Source organism: Myodes glareolus, chromosome X (assembly GCF_982192425.1).
Source record: "Myodes glareolus chromosome X, mMyoGla1.1, whole genome shotgun sequence".
In the NCBI taxonomy this organism is placed as follows: domain Eukaryota; kingdom Metazoa; phylum Chordata; class Mammalia; order Rodentia; family Cricetidae; genus Myodes; species Myodes glareolus.
The window spans coordinates 1,755,646-1,773,959 of record NC_142053.1 but is presented as its reverse complement, the minus strand read 5'-3'; the positions used below and the strand labels follow the sequence as shown (position 1 = coordinate 1,773,959).

The 18,314-nt window shown below is 43.4% G+C and overlaps 1 protein-coding gene across 1 annotated transcript; it reads left to right on the top strand.

Moving 5' to 3' along the window:
• Positions 1-454: 454 nt before the first annotated feature.
• On the top strand, positions 455-18,258 carry LOC125415453 (medium-wave-sensitive opsin 1). The gene is made up of 6 exons (XM_048457689.2): positions 455-551; positions 7,879-8,175; positions 10,451-10,619; positions 12,845-13,010; positions 15,399-15,638; positions 18,115-18,258. Exons 1-6 carry the CDS (start codon positions 455-457, stop codon positions 18,223-18,225), a joined length of 1,080 nt encoding a protein of 359 aa, XP_048313646.1. The 3' UTR covers positions 18,226-18,258.
• Positions 18,259-18,314: the final 56 nt, after the last annotated feature.

Below are 18,314 nucleotides of genomic sequence, written 5' to 3'. Positions count from 1 at the left end.
CTCTGTCTTAAAGCTTTCCAGGGGCTTTCAGCAGAGCCAGATAAGGGCGGTAGACTGAAACTCGGAGCTGCTTTCCTGCTCATCACTCTAGTCTACAAATCCCATCCTAGGGCCTGCCTGACCTACAGTAGGAGAAAGAGATGGAAGACATACACACTCCCACAAACTCTACTGCAAGCTAGGGGTGGAATGGGTGGTGGTGTGCATTATCCAGATTCCATCGTGGGCAAATGGCCCTGAGCCACCCCTGTCTGTTGAACTCAGGAACAGGGAAGTGAGGATAGGAGGGGGTAATCTAAGTCCTAGGCCCAATTAAGAGATCAGGTGATGAAGGGTATGGGAGCCCTTAAGGTAAGGAGGCCTGGACTGATCCTGCAGGCTGATATAAAGTTCTGTAACCCCACAGGCAATGTGCCAACTCTGGCAGGTTCCAAGGACAGTGTTTTCTACAGCCATGACCCAAAGGCTTACAGGAGGAGAGACACCAGACCACTATGAGGATAGCACCCACGCAAGCATCTTCACCTATACCAACAGCAACAATACCAAAGGTGAGCAACAAGTACCCTGGAGGTTCAGTCATCAGACCAGGGTGGCTATGCTAAAAGCTGCCAGTCACCCCTAATTTCTCTCTTCTACATAACCCTATCTCCCTTAGTTTTAATGATGATGTCATCATGAACAGATAAAAGAACGCTCATCCTAAAACCACTTCCCCTAGCCTCTGGAAATCTGTGTCCTTGGAAGGGTTCATAAGATCTTTCTCCTTGGGAAATAATAGAGTCTGTCTTTGTATCCTCTAAAGCCTCAAAGATGTTTAAAAGGTGGTCTGGAGAACATAGATTCATTGAAAGAAATGGGAAAGTTTGGCAGGCATCTGAGTGTGCAGGACACCAGATAGGGAAACTGGAAAGGCTGTAGCAGAAGATGTTGTGAGAGTTATATTATCCAACCTAGGGCCCAGGCACACCACCAAAGCCATTCACTTCTGAGGAAGAGAGCTAACAAATGATCTTTCTGTCTTGAGCAGTTCTAGGAACTGAGGACTCATCAGGGTAGCTTTAGCAGCTATGTATGCAAAAAGTGGGACTATCAAACGACTGAAGGCAGCCCCATCCACCAGCACCAGGTGTGTCCTTAAAGCTTTCCTAGAGCCCTGAGTTGGCAACACTCTGCTCTGGGGTTGCCAGGGCCACCACTGAAGGAACAGGGACTTCAGGTCAGACTAGTTAGGTTTCTGTACTTCACCTCCACAGGGTTGTTGTGGTTCCAGGTTTCAGTAAGACACAACACCCCTGTTCTCTAATGCCAGGGGCTTTGTTCTGTGCAAAGCTTCAAGCATATTCAAAATAATAGTGAAGTCAAAATAATCGTGAAGTCAGGTCCTGGTTATTTAGTTTCCATGGTTTTTATCTTATTTCATCTGTGATCCTTCCACTCTTTTTCTTCCTGATTCTTTTTATTTTAGTTTTGCATTTTATTTATTCATTTGCTTGTTTATGTATTTATTGAGAGAGGGGGAGAGAGAGAAGAGTGTGTGTTGCATGTAGAGATCAGAGGACAACCTGGGGATGTATGTGTAGAGGTCTGAGGATAACTTCGGGCAGTCAGTTCTCTCTTTCCACCATGTGGTGCCCAGGATAATTCTCAGTTTGTCCAGCTTGGCAACAAACACCTTTGCCTACTGACTCATCTTACTGGCTCCTCCTGATTCTTAGACACAAATCTATCGCATCATATCCTTTCTTTTGTGTGCAATTTGGATGTATCTCTAAGATGAAAGGATTCTACAAGACACAACTATGACGCCATCCTAATACCAAAAGTTTAGCAATGTTTCCTGGATATTATGCATTATCTTCATTGTTGTTAGAAATATCTTACTTTCAACTGGTCGTGGTGGCAGATGCTTGTAATTCCAGTGCCTCGGATGTAGAAGCTGAAGGAACAAAAGTTCAGTCATCCTCTGATAAGTATGGAGATTGAGGCCAGTCTGCCATGCATGAAACCCTGTGTCAAGGACGTAAATCAGCTAGTAGTAATGGTGCACACCTTTAGTCCTAGCTCTTGGGAGGTGGAGACAGGTGGATCTCTGTGAGTTTGAGGTCAGTCTGATCTCATAGCAAGTTCCAAGACAGCCAATGATATATAGCTCTCAAGACCTTGTCTCAAAAAGGTTTATGGTTTGATTTTGTTTTACACATAAATTTAGTTATTTATCTGAGAGGGTATATACCCACATAGAGGTTAGAACTTGTGAGAGTGAACTCTCTTCTTCCACTACGTGTGTCCCTGGGACCAACTCAAATTGCCAGGTTTGAAGCAAGTGCCTTTACACACCGAGTCATCTCCACAGACCCATTCTGTGTTTGTTTGTTTGCTTTGATTTTGAGCCAGAGTATCCTTATGCTTCTGAAGCCATCCTGGAACTTTATATCCCCCAGTGGCCTTGAGTTCACAATCCCCTGACCCAGCTTCAAGAGTCCTGGGATTATAGGCATGCACTACTAAAACCAGAAAAAAAGTTATACTTTTTTTTAAGTTGTCAAGGCTCAAATAAAGTGTACAGATTTGTGTTGATTACTAGGTCAGACTCAATCCCTCATGCATGCTAAGCAAGCCCTCTACCATGTAGCTACTTCTCTGGCCCAATTGCTACATTTTTCGTTTTCCTTGCACTTTTTGTTAAAGAAAATAATCTCTTCCCCTGGACTTTCCCTCACTTCAAATATTGCTGATAACTAGCCTAAAATGTGATTTAATGTGCTCCTCTGAATGTTTTCATTATTACTCCTTTTGTTGTTTGTAAACAGTTGATCTGAATGTCTAACTGGCATAATCCTTTGGCAGAAATAATAGAAGTGAGAGCAAGCCCTGGGTTAAGAGCTTCGATGGCAAAACTTTATTGGAACATCAGCTCAAGCAGAACACTGTCAACTTGAATAGAAAGGCTTCTCTCCAGACAAAGAATGTAAAAAGCCGAAATGGTCCTGCCTTGTACCTCGATCTATTCGGTACTATGCCTGTAGCGCCCATGCCACTACAGGACCAGTACTCGAGCTGAGTGGGGGAATTAGGCCTGGAGACTTAAAAACACATAGACACACAGAGAGAGACATGAACACGGGTCATCCTTGATACAAGAATGCCAAAGCTAATTTTATTGTGCTCAGGGGAAGCTTATATAGGAATCCTTACCCACACCTAGCTCTCAGGATCTTTCAGTTGCAGGCCCATCAGCCTGCCATCAAGGTCTCCTGCTCAGAGCAGCTGCAGACTAGGTCTCGTGTTCAGCGCAGTTGCAGGCACAGGTGTTTTGCTCAGTTCACTCCAGCAGGCAAAAGGTCTGAGGCAGGCAAAGAAAGTCAGGAGAGCCAGGGATCTACAGCTCCCAACAAAAGGGAGAGAGGCAAGCTTTTCTTTGTTTGCTGGGGTAGCCTGGAGATTTTCTCCTGGCTAAAACTGTCATCTCAAAAAATGTTCTATTTTTCATATACGACATTGACTAGTTCTAGAAATCCAGGTGCTACCTCTTTTATACTTCTTTCCTGCGCTGGTGCCTCCAGTCATGGTGGTTGGTTGGTATCTGAAGTTTCGAGGAGGAAGACGGCACTGGATGAGTGTAGATCAGGGTAGCCCTGGGTTTGGTTTTCAGCTATCAGCAGGTCTATACACAGAGCTAAGTAGAATCTGACTCAAAGGTCAAGACATCAAGGGGGAAGACAGATGGGCCAAGCTTTGTCAGACACCTGCAGGCCCAAGTAAAGAGATGGTGCTTTCAATAAAAGCAGCCTTCAGGTCCCTGAACAGTAAAGTAAGCAACTGTTTTCACAACCCATGCCTCAGAGTTATTCTTTGCATCAAAGCTAGTAGAAAATGAATGGTGCACAGCCCAGCTGAATGACCTTCAGAATTAGTGATCTTTGGGCTGGAGAGATGGCTCAGTCATTGCGAGTACTTACTGCTCTTCCAGAGGACCCGAAATCCCAGCATCTACAACAGGTGTCTTACAGCTGAAGTCTGTAACTCCAGGTCCAGCGCATCTCATGCCTCTGTCCTCTGAGGGCAACTACACTCACATGCACATACCTACATGCAGACATACACATCTACACATAACTAAAAATAATAAAATAAATCTTAAAAAAAAGAATTGGCTATCTTGAAGTTAACTGAGAGCCAGCAAAGCTAAAGTTCTTATTTTGTTTTCCCTTGGTGGTTAGACCAGTATCCAGCTAGTGTTTTGTGTCTCAGTGAAGACAGCTTTTAGAAGCATCTCTTTTCTTGTGGAATCACAAGTTGCTGAAACTCAGTGCCCAGATGAGCTAAACAATTGGAAATTCCAAGTTACCTCTTCCCTGACTGTCCTTCCTAGCTTGATTACTTTAATAAAAAGAGAACCATGCCTCATTTTCCACCACTATACTCTCCAGAGTGCAGCTTGTGTGAAAAGTAGGATGTATGCTGGATTCTTTCCCCTCAGCTTCTAGGCAAGGTCTCCCTATGTAGGGCCTGGCTGGCCTAGAATTTACTATGTAGACCAGATTGACCTCAAACTCATGACCAAATCTCCTGCCACTGCCTCCTGAGTGTGAGATTGTGAGAATGCACCACATGCTCAGTTCTCTTTTCTTTTCTTTCTCCATTCTCCAATAGTGATTTGGTTCACCAATAAAGACTATAGGTTTTACATCTCTCTCCTCTTCCTCCCAATAATAATCTTGCTATCCAGAAATTAGAACTTAATGTCATATAATTTTACTCATTTTCTTTATGTCAGAACACATTCACACTCATCTCAAAGGAGTGATACCAACACTGTCATAAACAATAATATCTACTGGCTATGGTGGTACCTATCTGGAATCCCAGAAATTGGGTGGGATAGGTAGGACAATCATGTGTTCAAAACCACCTTCATCTAAATAAGCAAGTCAGAGACCAACCTGACCTATATGTTACTTATACTCACTCCCCACCCCCACCACCAAGAAAAGATGACTAAGGGCTGGAGTGACAACTCAAAGTTTAGAAGCACTTATTTCTCCTCCAGAGGACCTGAATTTATACCTAGCATCCATATGGTAGCTTAAAAATCATCTGTACTTGGCTGAGTGGTAGTGGTGCATACCTTTAGTCCCAGAACTTGGGAAGCAGAAGCAGAAGAATCTCTGTGGCTTTGAAGCCAGCCTGGTCTATAAACAGGACAGCCAGACCTGTTACACAGAGAAACCCTTTCTCAAAAAACAAAAACAAACAAGCACAAAATCTGTAACACCAGTTCCAGGAGATCTGCTTCTGGCCTCTCACGTAGTACATAGACATACATCCAGGCAAAACACCCATGCACATAAAAAAGTGATAATAAATTTTTAGGGGACTGGATAGATGGATTAACTGTTTACTCTTCTAGAGGTACCAGGTTTAATTCCCAGCACCCACAAAATGGCTCACAACCATCTGTAAGATCCAGTTCTAAGGAATTCTCTTCTGGCTTCTGTGGACATTACATTAGCATGGTGAATAGACATACATGCAGGCAAAACATCTACACATAAAATAAATATTTTTTTAAAAAAATGTAAAAAGGATCACTAAAGACCTAACATTTGTACCTGTCCTTTCACACTGGGGATATATGTCATTAGGTTGTGTAGTCGAGACACTCTGCCTTCAATCCCTCTCTCTGGAGTTATGCTACTGACTGAATGTGTGCATTTAGGCTCACTTGTTCTGGTTTTGATAACCAGGGGTTCTGATGTGGGATTCCCCTCTGTATGCTGTGAATACCATTGGTTAGTAAAGAAACTGCTTTGAGCCTATACCAGAGTAGGGCAGAACAGAGCTAGGCAGGGAAAACTAAACTGAATGCTGGGAGAAAGAAGGCAGAGTCAGAGAGAAGCCATGGAGCCACCAGAGACAGATGCGCTGAAACTTTGCTGGTAGGCCACCACCTTGTGGCAATGCACAGATTAATGGAGATGGGTTAAATTAAGATGTAAGAGTTAGCCGATAAGAAGCTAGAGCTAATAGGCCAAGCAGTGATTTAATCAATACAGCTTTTCTGTGTGATTATTTCAGGAGTCTGGGTGGCTGGGAAACGAACAAGTGGCCTCCAACAACAGGGTTCCTCCCTTTTTTTTAATGACAGACGTGCATCACCCCACCCTGTAGTCAGATATTACATTGTAAGTTTAAATTTTAGATCAGACATAAGCTACTATGATTGTAATCTCAATACACAGGATGCAGAGGCAGGATAAGTTCAAGGCCAGCTTAGTATACATAACAAGTTCAGGACCAGCCAGGTCTACATAGACAAACCCTATCTCAAAATATATTCTCATAATTATGTAATAGGTTGGTTATAAGGTTCCACAGGAAGCAGACATGGTGGCCCACACCTTTAATGCTAACAATCAGGAGACAGAGGTAGGCAGATCTGTGAGATTGAGGCCGGCCTGGTCTACATAGCAAGTTCCAACACCATTCAGGCCTCTGTAGACCCTGTCTCAAAAAATCAAAATAGTAATAATAATAATAACATTCCAAAGGAAAATCTAGAATACAAGATAGATTTGACCCCATCCAACTCAGTTGTTTCCTTCCCTGTATTCCTTACAAACTGTTTGCCTGGGAGTTCACTTTTGCTACCTTTCTCTTGATCATTTCTTTATGAAGTCTGTTCTACTACTTTCAGGCAGGAGGGACAGGCTGCTCTGGTGTCATTGCTAGAGGCTCTGATCCCCTGCCTTGACGACTGCCTGGGCCTGCTTGGTCCTTTAGCCACTTTTGTCAGTGCTCTGCCTGGTTTGGAGTCTATCATCTGAAAAGGACTCTGACTCAGAAACTGTGACATTCAATTGCTCTAACCTCTTTGCTTGTCTATAAACTAGATTTCTAGACCACCCAGTTTCCCCTCCTCTGCTCCAATTCACTTGCTCTATTTTCTCAGGGGAAATACATTGACAGTGTGCGGGTTCTCTGTTCTAGGGTCTGTTAAAAGGCCCTATTGTGCTGGGCAATGGTGACATACATCTTTAATCCCCGCACTCAGGAAGCAGGAGCAGGCTAATCTCTTTGAATTTGAGGCTAGCCTAGCCTGGTCTACAGAGCAAGTACCAGGAGAGCCCGAGCTGTTACACAAAGAAACTGTTCCTAGAAAAAAAAAGCCCTATTGCTTCACACTCTTCTCTTCTGCATAGAGACTAAGACTCTGTGAATCTTGGTTTGTCATCCTGTTCCTACATCTCATTCTGGGGGTTCCTGAGAATCTGTGCAGGGTTTCCTGTTAGAAACAAATAGGCCAGTACACAAAGTGAAACAGAGGTATCATATGGTGCACTTGTGCTGGGGTGAGATTTACCTGTCCCTCCTAGCACAGCGAGGACAGTCCTACTTTTCTTGAGCTATTCTGTGCTGGGTTTGGGAGCAGGTGGTTTTTTGTGTGTTTTGTTGTTTTTATTTTTATTTTTTTTAAAAAAAAACACTCTTTTTATTTTACATAGCAATCCCAGTTTCCTCTCCCTTGTTTTTTTGTTGTTGTTATTGTTGTTGGAGGACAGTCTCACAAAATTTTGAATTTTGCAGAATTCTAGCAAGCATAGGCCTCTTTGTGTGTACTTTCCTAGTGCTGTGAAGCCTTATTATACAGTAGCAGAGATTGGGGCTTGTGACCCTGTCCAATTATTCTGGAAAAAAGCAGCAGTGGCAAATGTCCCTCTTTTATAAGGACACCAGTCCTTCTGAATTAGGGCTCACCCTAATAGCCTCATGTGCAGGGCTCACATAGAGCAAGAAAAAGTGGGATCGAGATGCTGGTGTGGCTGTGTAAAGTTTTGTACAGCTCTTCCTTTATTCTGTACCTCTTGCTTCCAGGTCCCTTTGAAGGCCCCAATTATCACATTGCTCCCAGGTGGGTGTACCACCTCACCAGCACCTGGATGATCCTTGTGGTCGTTGCGTCTGTCTTCACTAATGGACTTGTGCTGGTAGCCACCATGAGATTCAAGAAGCTGCGCCATCCTTTGAACTGGATTCTGGTGAACTTGGCAGTTGCTGACCTAGCAGAGACCGTCATTGCCAGCAGTATCAGTGTTGTGAACCAAATCTATGGCTACTTTGTGCTGGGCCACCCTCTGTGTGTGTTGGAAGGCTACGTTGTCTCCTTGTGTGGTAAGCTGAAGGAGACACAACCTGATGTGCCTAAAGAAAACCATACTACAAACCCCAAGATTCAAACATGTATGAAGCACAGTATATATTCATAGAAAAGCTGGATCACAGTCAGTACAGGGGTTGGAGGACAGGCTCACAAAATTCTGAAGGCTTCTTCCACCTGAGTGAACATTTTCAACTGTTTGCTTGAGTCCAACATTGACACAGACTCTAACTATATGTACCCAGTTTTGGACTGTGAGCCTCATGTGGGAACAGATAGATCATGAGTCAGAGAATTCCAGAATCATATGAAGGGCAGGCTCTGGGCACCTTGCATGATATCCTACCCAAATCAGAGATATGTGTGTTTTCATCCTGTCTAGTTAATAATACTAGGTGAGCTATTCCCAGGGAAAGACACCCAGAGCTTTTGAGATATTGATTGGATTCTGACATCTTTCTATACAACCATCACTAAGACCTGTTTGTTGGCTATGATTTGCTTAGGTTGGGTAGCTAAAGGCTGATGAGATGATTCAATGGGTAAAGATGCTTGCTGCCAAGCCTGATGAGCTGTGTTTGATTCCTAGGACCCACATGGTAGAAAGAGAAACTCCTAAAAGTTGTCCTCTAGCCTCCACATACACTCCATGGCTACACACACATACACACTCTAAAAAGTAATGACTAAGAAGCACCAGAGTGCTAGGCTCTGTGCTGGAAAGAGCCTGGTAACTAGGTGGTAACAACACAGTGTCTCCATTACCCCTCTCTTACCTTATCTCTAAATGGGTAAGGAAAGTCCAAGAGTATATAGTCTGCAAGACAGGCTCTGCTTATCATATATGAGAATGGAGGGTTTAAATGCCATGTATATAAGCAGAGACTGAGAGGTCCGAACTGGATATGGGAGGCCCACAAATGGACCTTGTAGGAACCCCATTTGCCTAGCTGTGTACCCAGCAGACATCTACCAGTAGCTGACCCTTGCTCTTGGTTCATCACCATTGTTTCTCCTTACCCCTCACCCATTGGGCAGATTAAGTTCAGACCAGAGAGAGTATTGAACAATATCTCAAATCTATATGGTAGAGTCATCAGGAAAGATCAAGTAAAGAAAGTCTATCTCCCAGGTTCTAGTGATTTCAATTAGAGATGTGAACCTTAGTGGTTGCATGGTCTTTCCCAAGTGGCATCCTCATATCTGGCTTTGCTTCTACTAGGCATACCTTTGTCCTACTCATAGAGTGTTCTTTGTTCACCCACATACACAAAATTAAAATAAATATTTCTTTTAAAATTATGCACTAAAAACACTAGCAACAGTGTTCTGTGCTTGTATTTCAAATAAGAATCTGATATCTGACTACCAATAAAAATCCAGTTAAATAACAATGAATAGGAATGACATTTTATAATGTCTGCCACGTCAATAGAGTGATGTGAGAACTTCTGTCCTTTCTCTAGCTGACTGAGTCAGGAGTATTCTAACACTGCCTAGTTCACAATAGAAGGTATGAGTGTTCTTTAGAAGTGAGATGAATGAATAATACTTTTCCCCATCCTGGTTCATGGGTCTCTGAAGCCTGCGTGCACATCTTTGGACATAAGAAGGAGTGGAAACCTATGTCACCTTACAAACAACTGGAGAGACTGTCCCCAAATATTTAAAAGAACATAAAACAAGCAGGCAGTGTACAAATCACATGTTCTATTTCTTTGAAGCAATGCACCTCAGTGTAGTCATGACAGTATGGATATGGGCTTCCAGGAACTTCACCAAGGGCATCAGAGAAAAAAATTACCAGGGCCCCAGTGGACACATAAGTACAAGGCCATTAGCCACCATAGCTTCTTTGCCTTCTTTTTGGGGCTGAGGTGTGCAGGTGAGGTTGAGGAGAGAAAGCTATGAGAGTTCTAAGGTACCAGCCTCAAGAGTCTATGACTCAGAGACTAAACTGAGAGCTAGGACATCCTGTTCCTGAGCAGAAGGAAGATGAGAAAGAGAGTAGAAAGACAGGAAAAGGAGGTATGTCACTGGGTTTAGCAGGGAAGCAAAACAGAAGAGCCTGAAGGAGATGAGAAAAGGAGGTGACGCACATGTCATAAAGATGGACTGAGAAAAGTCAATTCACCAAGAGGTCCACTTCACTCTGGACCTGAAAACATTTCAGAGGATTTGATGTGGTAGCTATCAGAGAGTTTTGAAAGCTGTTGGCTAGTAGGAGGAAGTAGTGTGAACAATCCTTTGTTCAACTTGAATCCCTGGTCTTTCTCTTCTCCACCATAGGCATCACAGGCCTCTGGTCCCTGGCCATCATTTCCTGGGAGAGGTGGCTGGTGGTCTGCAAGCCCTTTGGCAATGTGAGATTTGATGCAAAGCTGGCCACTCTGGGAATCGTCTTCTCATGGGTCTGGTCTGCTTTGTGGACAGCCCCGCCAATCTTTGGTTGGAGCAGGTAAGGGTGTAATGATGCTAAGAAAGTAGGCCCTGTAGGACCAAGTGGGGAGAGTCAGACTGTGATCTCCGGGAAGGTCAAGCCACTTCTGGTTTCTGGGCCTGCATGCCTCCTTGCTTCTAAGAAGGAGAGAGAAAACTCTCCCAGGTTCCCAGTGCAACATGCACATGAATCATAGATGTATTTGCCTATGATATCAAGAGGGCCCTGTGGCCCACTTTCTAGACTATGTAAATGTTTATCTCAAGTATAAGAATCTCACAAGAAAACTAAGAAATTAAAAATGCCCAACTTAGGGCTATAGTGTAAGTGAATACAGGGCACATTTAGATTTCAGGGCCCTCTTACAAGTTCTGTGCCACGCCTCTCATATATTTTAGCTTACCACCTTCAGAGGTCACTTGGGAGGTACACCAGGTCATCATACCCTGGCCAGGCTCATTCTTTGAATACATTGAAGACAATGGCACAGATGTTTGCTTGGGAGGAATGAGACATGATCAATTGATTTCACTGTTGTACACAACAATCTTGAGTGTATGCTCTTGTGGCATTTGGAAAGGGAATGTTCTTTCTTTGGGAAGCTTCCATCATTCTGTGAAATAAGCCTTGTAAAAAGTTTGTCTTTCTTCAGAACAACAATGTCTGCCAGAAACTAAGAATGTCCTAGTGCTAACCCTGATGGAAGCCCAGACTGGATCATCTAATTTCATCTCCATAGTTACCCAGTGAAAATGTTCCTTCTTTACAGCCCTGGCATAATGGCCTCAGGAAAAAATTCAGATATTCATAGGTGTTTCTAAAAAGTAAGAGAAAGGGGAAGCCTCCTCACTTTCTTTTGAAAATTGTTGTAAGGAAGCCACTTGTTTGTTACCGGCTACCCAGACTTGAAATAACCACACAGAAATGATATTATTTGCAATACTGTTTGGCCAATAGCTTAAGCATATTTTTGGCTCTTATATCCTAAACTAACCCAACTCCATTAATCTGTGTATCACTACATGACTGTGGCCTACCAGCAAAGTTTCGGCATGTCTATCTCTGGTGATAGTTTCTTCTGACTCCGCCTTTCTTCTCCCAGCATTCAGTATAGTTTTTCTCACCTAGTTCTACTCTGTCCTATCAACAGACCAAGGCAGTTTCTTTATTCATTAACTAATAAAAGCAAAACATGTACAGAAGGACTTCCCACAACATTTCCCCTTTTCTGTTTAAATAAAAAGGAAGGTTTTAACTTTAACATAGTAAAATTACATATAACAAGACAGGTATTAAGTAAGAATTACAGTTACAATATTTATATCTACTTTATTTTTATCATAACTAAGGAAAACTATATCAATTCTTTAACTCCATCAAAGACTCCAAAAGGATAAAATATTACCTAAGTAAGCAGAAAGTACTTTGTAAGCAACTTCCAAAACTCTAGAATTGACAGAGGCATCTTGCTGCCTGGACAGTCACCCGAAGTTCTTCTGTACAGTTGGGGCATCCATCTTCAGCCTACAGGCCCATAGTATCCAGCAGACATTTTCATGGAGCAGGAAATTTGAAAGACAGTTTCGCCTATATTGGCAATTTGTCAGTCACTTTCTTCTGTGTCCTGCAGAATGTCTATCAGACTTTTTCATGAAGCAGGAACCCCAAAGGGCCATCTCACCTTTAGGCAAGTTTAGCAGTCATTTTTCTGTGGGTCCTGCATGTCCAGTTCATCAAGCAGTCCAGGCAGGGTCACTTTCTTACCCAAATGGCTAACAAACTCCATAAGGAGTTTCTTCAGTGCCCATCTTCCTCTTGAAGTAATTGGTGCTGCCAGGAGCAGATGTGTCTCACTCTCATGAAAAGTCCTAACATTTTAAATGCTACATAGTGTGGAACCAGGTAGTAATGCTAATTGCACAATATTGGGAAAGTCCTCATGGTCATAATAGCAAATTTCATTTTATACATATTTTGCCACAAAGAGAAGAAAGATGAAATGCAGCATATAATGGATAATGATTTACTAAAATCCTACTCAAGAGTTTTAAGGTGATGAAAATGTTCTGAAAGTACAACGCTGTGCAGATATGAAATGTCATTGACTTGTTCACTTCTCAGTGGTTAATTTCTTCCCCATTGAAAAACCCTCTGACTCTAGTCAGGGTTATGCCCTGACTGGTTGGTCAGGTTCTAGGTTGCCCCAGCTTGAATTAGGATGGGCTGCTGGCCCTTCTCTTTAGGTACTGGCCTTATGGCCTGAAGACATCCTGTGGCCCAGATGTGTTCAGCGGCACTTCGTACCCTGGTGTTCAGTCTTATATGATGGTCCTCATGGTCACGTGCTGCATCTTCCCACTCAGCATCATCGTGCTCTGCTACCTCCAAGTGTGGCTGGCCATCCGAGCAGTAAGCCCTTCACCCTCCTGCCCTCATCCTGTACTAGTAAGATGTCTAGGCAAGCTCAGAGGCACACCTGGTAATTATCCTGCCTCCACGCTGCCATGATCACAAATCATTTTGAGACAGGGTTTCTTCATGTAGCTTTGGAACCTGTCCTGAAACTAGCTTTGTAGACCAGGCTGGCATAACACTCACAGGGATCCGCCTGCCTCTGCCTCCCAAGTACTTGGATTAAAGGCAAGTGATACCACTGCCCAGCCTTGCCTGGGTCTCTTAAACTACTTTTTTTTGAGAAAAGTTCTCACTCTGGAGCCCTGACTGGCCTGAAACATGCTATGTAGATCAGGCTAGATTCAAATTCACAGAGATTCACTTGTCTCTGCCTCCCAAGTGTATACTACCACACCTGACTTAAACTGTTTTATAATTCCCCTTGTGTCTTAGTCACTGTTCTATTGCTGTGAAAAGACATCATGACCAAGGCAACTCTTATAAAAGAAAGCATTTAGTTAAGGGATTCTTATAGTTTCAGAGCGAGTCCATGATCATCATGGTGGGGAGCATGACAGCAGGCAAGCAGGCATAGCTGAGAGTTTACATCCTAATCTGTAAATTGGAGGCAAAGAGAGAGAGACTGACTATGGAATGGCCTTTTGAACCTCAAAGCTTACCTGTAGCATGATTAATACAACCCAGAGACAGAAATTGGGTTTCAACCTGAAAACCAGAAAAGCAAAGCAGTCAAGCCACTAAAGAAGCTTTACTTTTACCAAGGCTAGGCAACCACAAACTAAACAGACAGCCTCTCTCTCCCCTCATTTTATATTCCCTCTAGTGCTGGGATTAAGGGCGTATGATTCCCTAGTATTGGAATCAAAGGTGTAGGCCGCCATCACCTGGATTTATTTCTGCATTGATCTTATGTAGCCCAGGGTGGTTTTGAACTCACAGAGATCCATATGACTCTAAATCCTGGGATTAAAGGTGTGTATCACCATTGCCAGACCTCTACTGGCTTTAGCTTTGCCTCTGGTCTTCAGGAAGATGTATTAAAATACAAATAATAGACCACTACACTCACCCCTCCAACAAGACCAAATCTCCTAATCCTTCCAAAACAGTTCCGCCAACTAGGGGCCAAACATTCAAATATGAGTCTATGGGGGCCATTCTCATTCAAATCACCACAATGGGGCTCTTGTGGAAGATCAGAAAGTAAACTCATGGGTGTTCATTTGCCCTCAGACCTGCTCTCCACTGTCCTGTCTTTGGCGCTCCATCTTGGGGAGCCAGTTCTGTCTGCAGTCCTGTCCCACCAACATCCCTACCCAGGCCAGTCTACCATTAGGGATTCCCCTGCAAAAAATGATAGTAAGGAGATGCATGAGCTGGGTACTGTAGGCTGAGAGCTCTGTGCTCCTCTGTTGGTCTCCCTCTCCAGCATAAATTGTCCCTTTGTCAAACAACTCCCCTACCATTTACTTCATGTTCCATTTATTCATTGCTGGGAGCCCATGTAGCAGAAAGTCCCTCCAGGTGGTGTTTTTCCTATATGAAGCTGCTTTATATTCACCTCTGCATGAACAGGTATTTATAAGCTCTTTTTGGAAAAAAAAAATCACGAGCTCCCCCAGGAAACTCTACTCACCTTAGTGTCTTGTGATAAAAGCTACAATTTGGTCCCTGGGTTGGTGGTCCCATATCAGAATCAATTTAGCTAGCTCCCGTGGGGTTTCTTTCAAGTTTTCATAGAATTAGCTCTTGGCTAGCAAAACCCATCGCTGCTGTTGCAGCTCTCCCTGGATTCTAGCACTCATTTTTCCTTTTCCAGTTATCTGCCATCAGCAAGCATTCCGTGGCAGATATCTGGCCCCTATCCTCTAGAAAGCCTGGGAGAAGTGTGGCTTTGGCTCTTGTATTGCCACTGGGCACCCTGCCAGGCCTGGTTTAGTTAAAGAAACTTCACTTCTAGGGCCAGTCTCAGGACTCCAGATTCAAACCTGAGCATAAGACTAGATCTTCTTGGAAAGGATTATACAAAGGCTAAGCTCAGTCTGCTTAGTTCTCCTTCACAAGCTTCTGTGAAACTACAGAGAACAGATTCAAAAGTCTGGTCTGAGGGTTGATCTTGGCCAAACCAGCCACTTGTCACCTCAAGGTCTACAGGAACTCCTACAAAGCTCCAGGACCACTCTAGCTCCCAAGTCAGGTCATTCTCTGACTGAGGGTGGGAGGCAGGGTTAGGATACTGGGTGGACACCTCCTACTCCCTGTAGAGTCCTAGGTTTACCTTTTCTTGTTAATATCCTGACTCTGTACCTGAGCAATAGCAATAGTCCCTCTAGATCTAGAGCCCTAACTGACTCCCCTGTTCACTGCCCTTATCTTCTCTAGGTGGCAAAGCAACAGAAGGAATCTGAGTCCACCCAGAAGGCCGAGAAGGAGGTGACGCGCATGGTGGTGGTGATGGTCTTTGCGTACTGCCTCTGCTGGGGGCCCTATACTTTCTTTGCATGCTTTGCTACTGCCCACCCTGGCTATGCCTTCCACCCTCTTGTGGCCTCCATACCATCCTACTTTGCAAAAAGTGCCACTATCTACAACCCCATTATCTATGTCTTTATGAACCGGCAGGTAAGCAAGAGCATGAGCAGATCAAAATCAAAATGGTCCATAACTCAGTGAAGGTTCTTACCTGGAATCAAGTCATCAATGAAAAAGCCTTGTGGAGAACCTGGGGGTTAGGGTTGATGATGCTCCTCCAAGAAAATGAGTGTGGAAAGGCTCTGCATGTAACCCGCACTCTCCACTCCTCCCCTCAACCATGAGTTCTGGAATCTTTGCACTGTCTCCACCTGAGTCTGGTACTCAGGTGCAGGACACTGCAAGTTCTTTCCTTCTGATGACCCCACAACAACAGGCAGAAATCTTCTAAAGGTGCTGCTATAATCCAGATGTACTAAGCACCCAATGAGCACACAATGACCCTAGCTACTTTGGCTCCTCTTCTGTTTACAGGCTCATCTCTAAATTTTTCCATTTTCAAACCTTGACTTTGGGATATTTGCCTCCTTAAAAGTTTATACTTTCTTGGCTACACTAGCTAAGAGGTCAAGAGCTTTTATTCTTTTATGAGATCATTAATTAGTTCAGAGAAAGCATGCTTTGGCTTTGCCCGAAGTCTTGTCTGATGGCAACCATCCTTAGCTGCCATATCGGACTTTAACACATAAAACTCATGACTCTTGGACCCTCCTACTAGGTTATAGGTGAACCTGAAGAAGTTCATCACCTCCTGAATGCCATTTGCTTTCCTCTTCCTTGAATTCATCACATGCACTTCATTAAGGGACATTTACTATGTGAGTTATTAGTAATCAGAAGTGTTCACTGGGGTCTATCATTTCATCAGACTCTGTGAGTCCTTCCAATTGACTCCCCTTTCCTCTACCATCTTCCTTCCTTGTAACATGAGGGGCCGGCTTGTTGGAATTTCTGTCCTACCCAGTACTCCACAGCCGGCAAGTCCCAGAGAAAATCAGTCACAGATTTTCACAGAGATCTCTATAAGTTATAAAGCTGATTGGCCCATTGGGTCAGGCTACTTATTAGCTCTTATAACTTTTGTTACCCCATTATCCTTATCTACGTTAGGCATATGACTTGGTACCTTTTTCAGCTGTCAGCTTACATGTTGCTTCTTCAGTGGTCTGGACAGGAATGGCGCAGGGAGCTTCCTGCTTTCCAGAATACTCCCAGTCTCTTTGCATCACCTCTACTTCCTGTCTGGTTTTCCCGCCTATACTGCCTGCCTGGCCAATCAGCGTTTTATTAAAATACATGATTGACAGAATACAGATAATTCTCCCGCACCACTTCCTCTACTGATTAGGATGGAACACAGGGCCTGGTGCATGCCAGGCAAGTGTCCACCCCAGATCTTCTCTGCCAAAAACTGAAAGCAGTCCTAGAAAGAGATGCTTGTTAAAGACAGAAAACAAAGGTGGGCAGGTGTGCAAATTTTGCTTTCACTCATTTTGCTATATTCCAAGAATATTGGAACAGTGGATTCCATTCTTGTTCATTGCTATATCCCTTCAGAATAGAGTCAGGCATGAAGTGAGAACTCAGCAAGTAGATGCTGAATGAATTTCTTGCCTTACTTGTCAGTTTTTCAGCAAAGTCTATGTTGTTATTTAGTCCATCTCTAATGTTGTCAATGTCAACACATAAGTGTTTTCATTTCAAGAGTTTTAATGTTGGAGGGAATGGAGATAGTTGCAAATAGAACTGAAATTAGGTGACATTTTTAGTTTGGACTCTCAAAGCTTTGTTTGTAGTTTGGGCTCCTTAGATGGCACTGGTTTTGGTCACTGCCTAAGTATCCTAAAGCTACCACAATAAATTCCACATGTTTTGTGGCTTAAAACAACAGACCTATAGCTCAATGGCAAAGTACTTGCCTAGTACACACAAAGCCCTAGGCTAAATTTCTAGCTATTCAACAAACAAACAAGCAAGCAAAACAAGAAAATAGGAATTAAGTTTCTCACAGCTCCAGAGGCGAGAAATCTGGAGTCTAGGAGTCAGCATTATTATTGTTCCTTCTGGGGGTGCTAAGACAGCATCAGTATGGTGTCTCTCTCCTAGCTTTCCTTGTCCTACGACTCACAGACATGCTGCCCCAATATTATTCTTCACATAGCCATTTCTCTGTATGTGTAGTGTTGTCTAAATCTTCCTCTTCTTACAAGAACACTGGTCACTGGACTAGTGACAATGCTTATCCAATATGACCTCATTGTAACATATATGTGCCAGTTCCAAAAAAGACACAGTCACAGGTTCCAGTAATTAGGATTTAGTATTCTTTAGGACCGGTCACAATTCAACTAGACTCACCATTAACCACTAAATTAGATAATGCAGAACTCCTCCATTCATATGTTTAAAGAATGAGCTGAGCCTTCCTCATCCCACTCATAGTATTCTCAATGGGAGAATGAAAGGTGTACATCCACTAAGTGACAGTACCATATCCCAAGCTTCACCTTTAGCATGGTGCACTAGACCTTTCTGCTTTGCTGAATAATGCTTTCTGTCCTTCTAGTTTCGAAACTGCATCTTACAGCTCTTTGGAAAGAAGACTGATGATAGCTCTGAACTTTCCAGCACCTCCAAAACAGAAGTCTCATCTGTCTCTTCAGTATCGCCTGCATGAGGTCTGCCTCCAACCTGTCCAATCCACCAAAGCTTCGGCCTCCCTTCTCCTCCATCCTTGTGAAATAAACATAATTTTCCCCATGCCCA

Coding starts and splice junctions, on each gene's coding strand:
- LOC125415453 (XM_048457689.2), top strand. CDS start 455: ATGACCCAAAGGCTTACAGGAGGAGAGACACCAGACCACTATGAGGAT. Junction 552..7,878: donor CAACAGCAACAATACCAAAG/GTGAGCAACAAG, acceptor TCTTGCTTCCAG/GTCCCTTTGAAGGCCCCAAT. Junction 8,176..10,450: donor CTACGTTGTCTCCTTGTGTG/GTAAGCTGAAGG, acceptor TCTCCACCATAG/GCATCACAGGCCTCTGGTCC.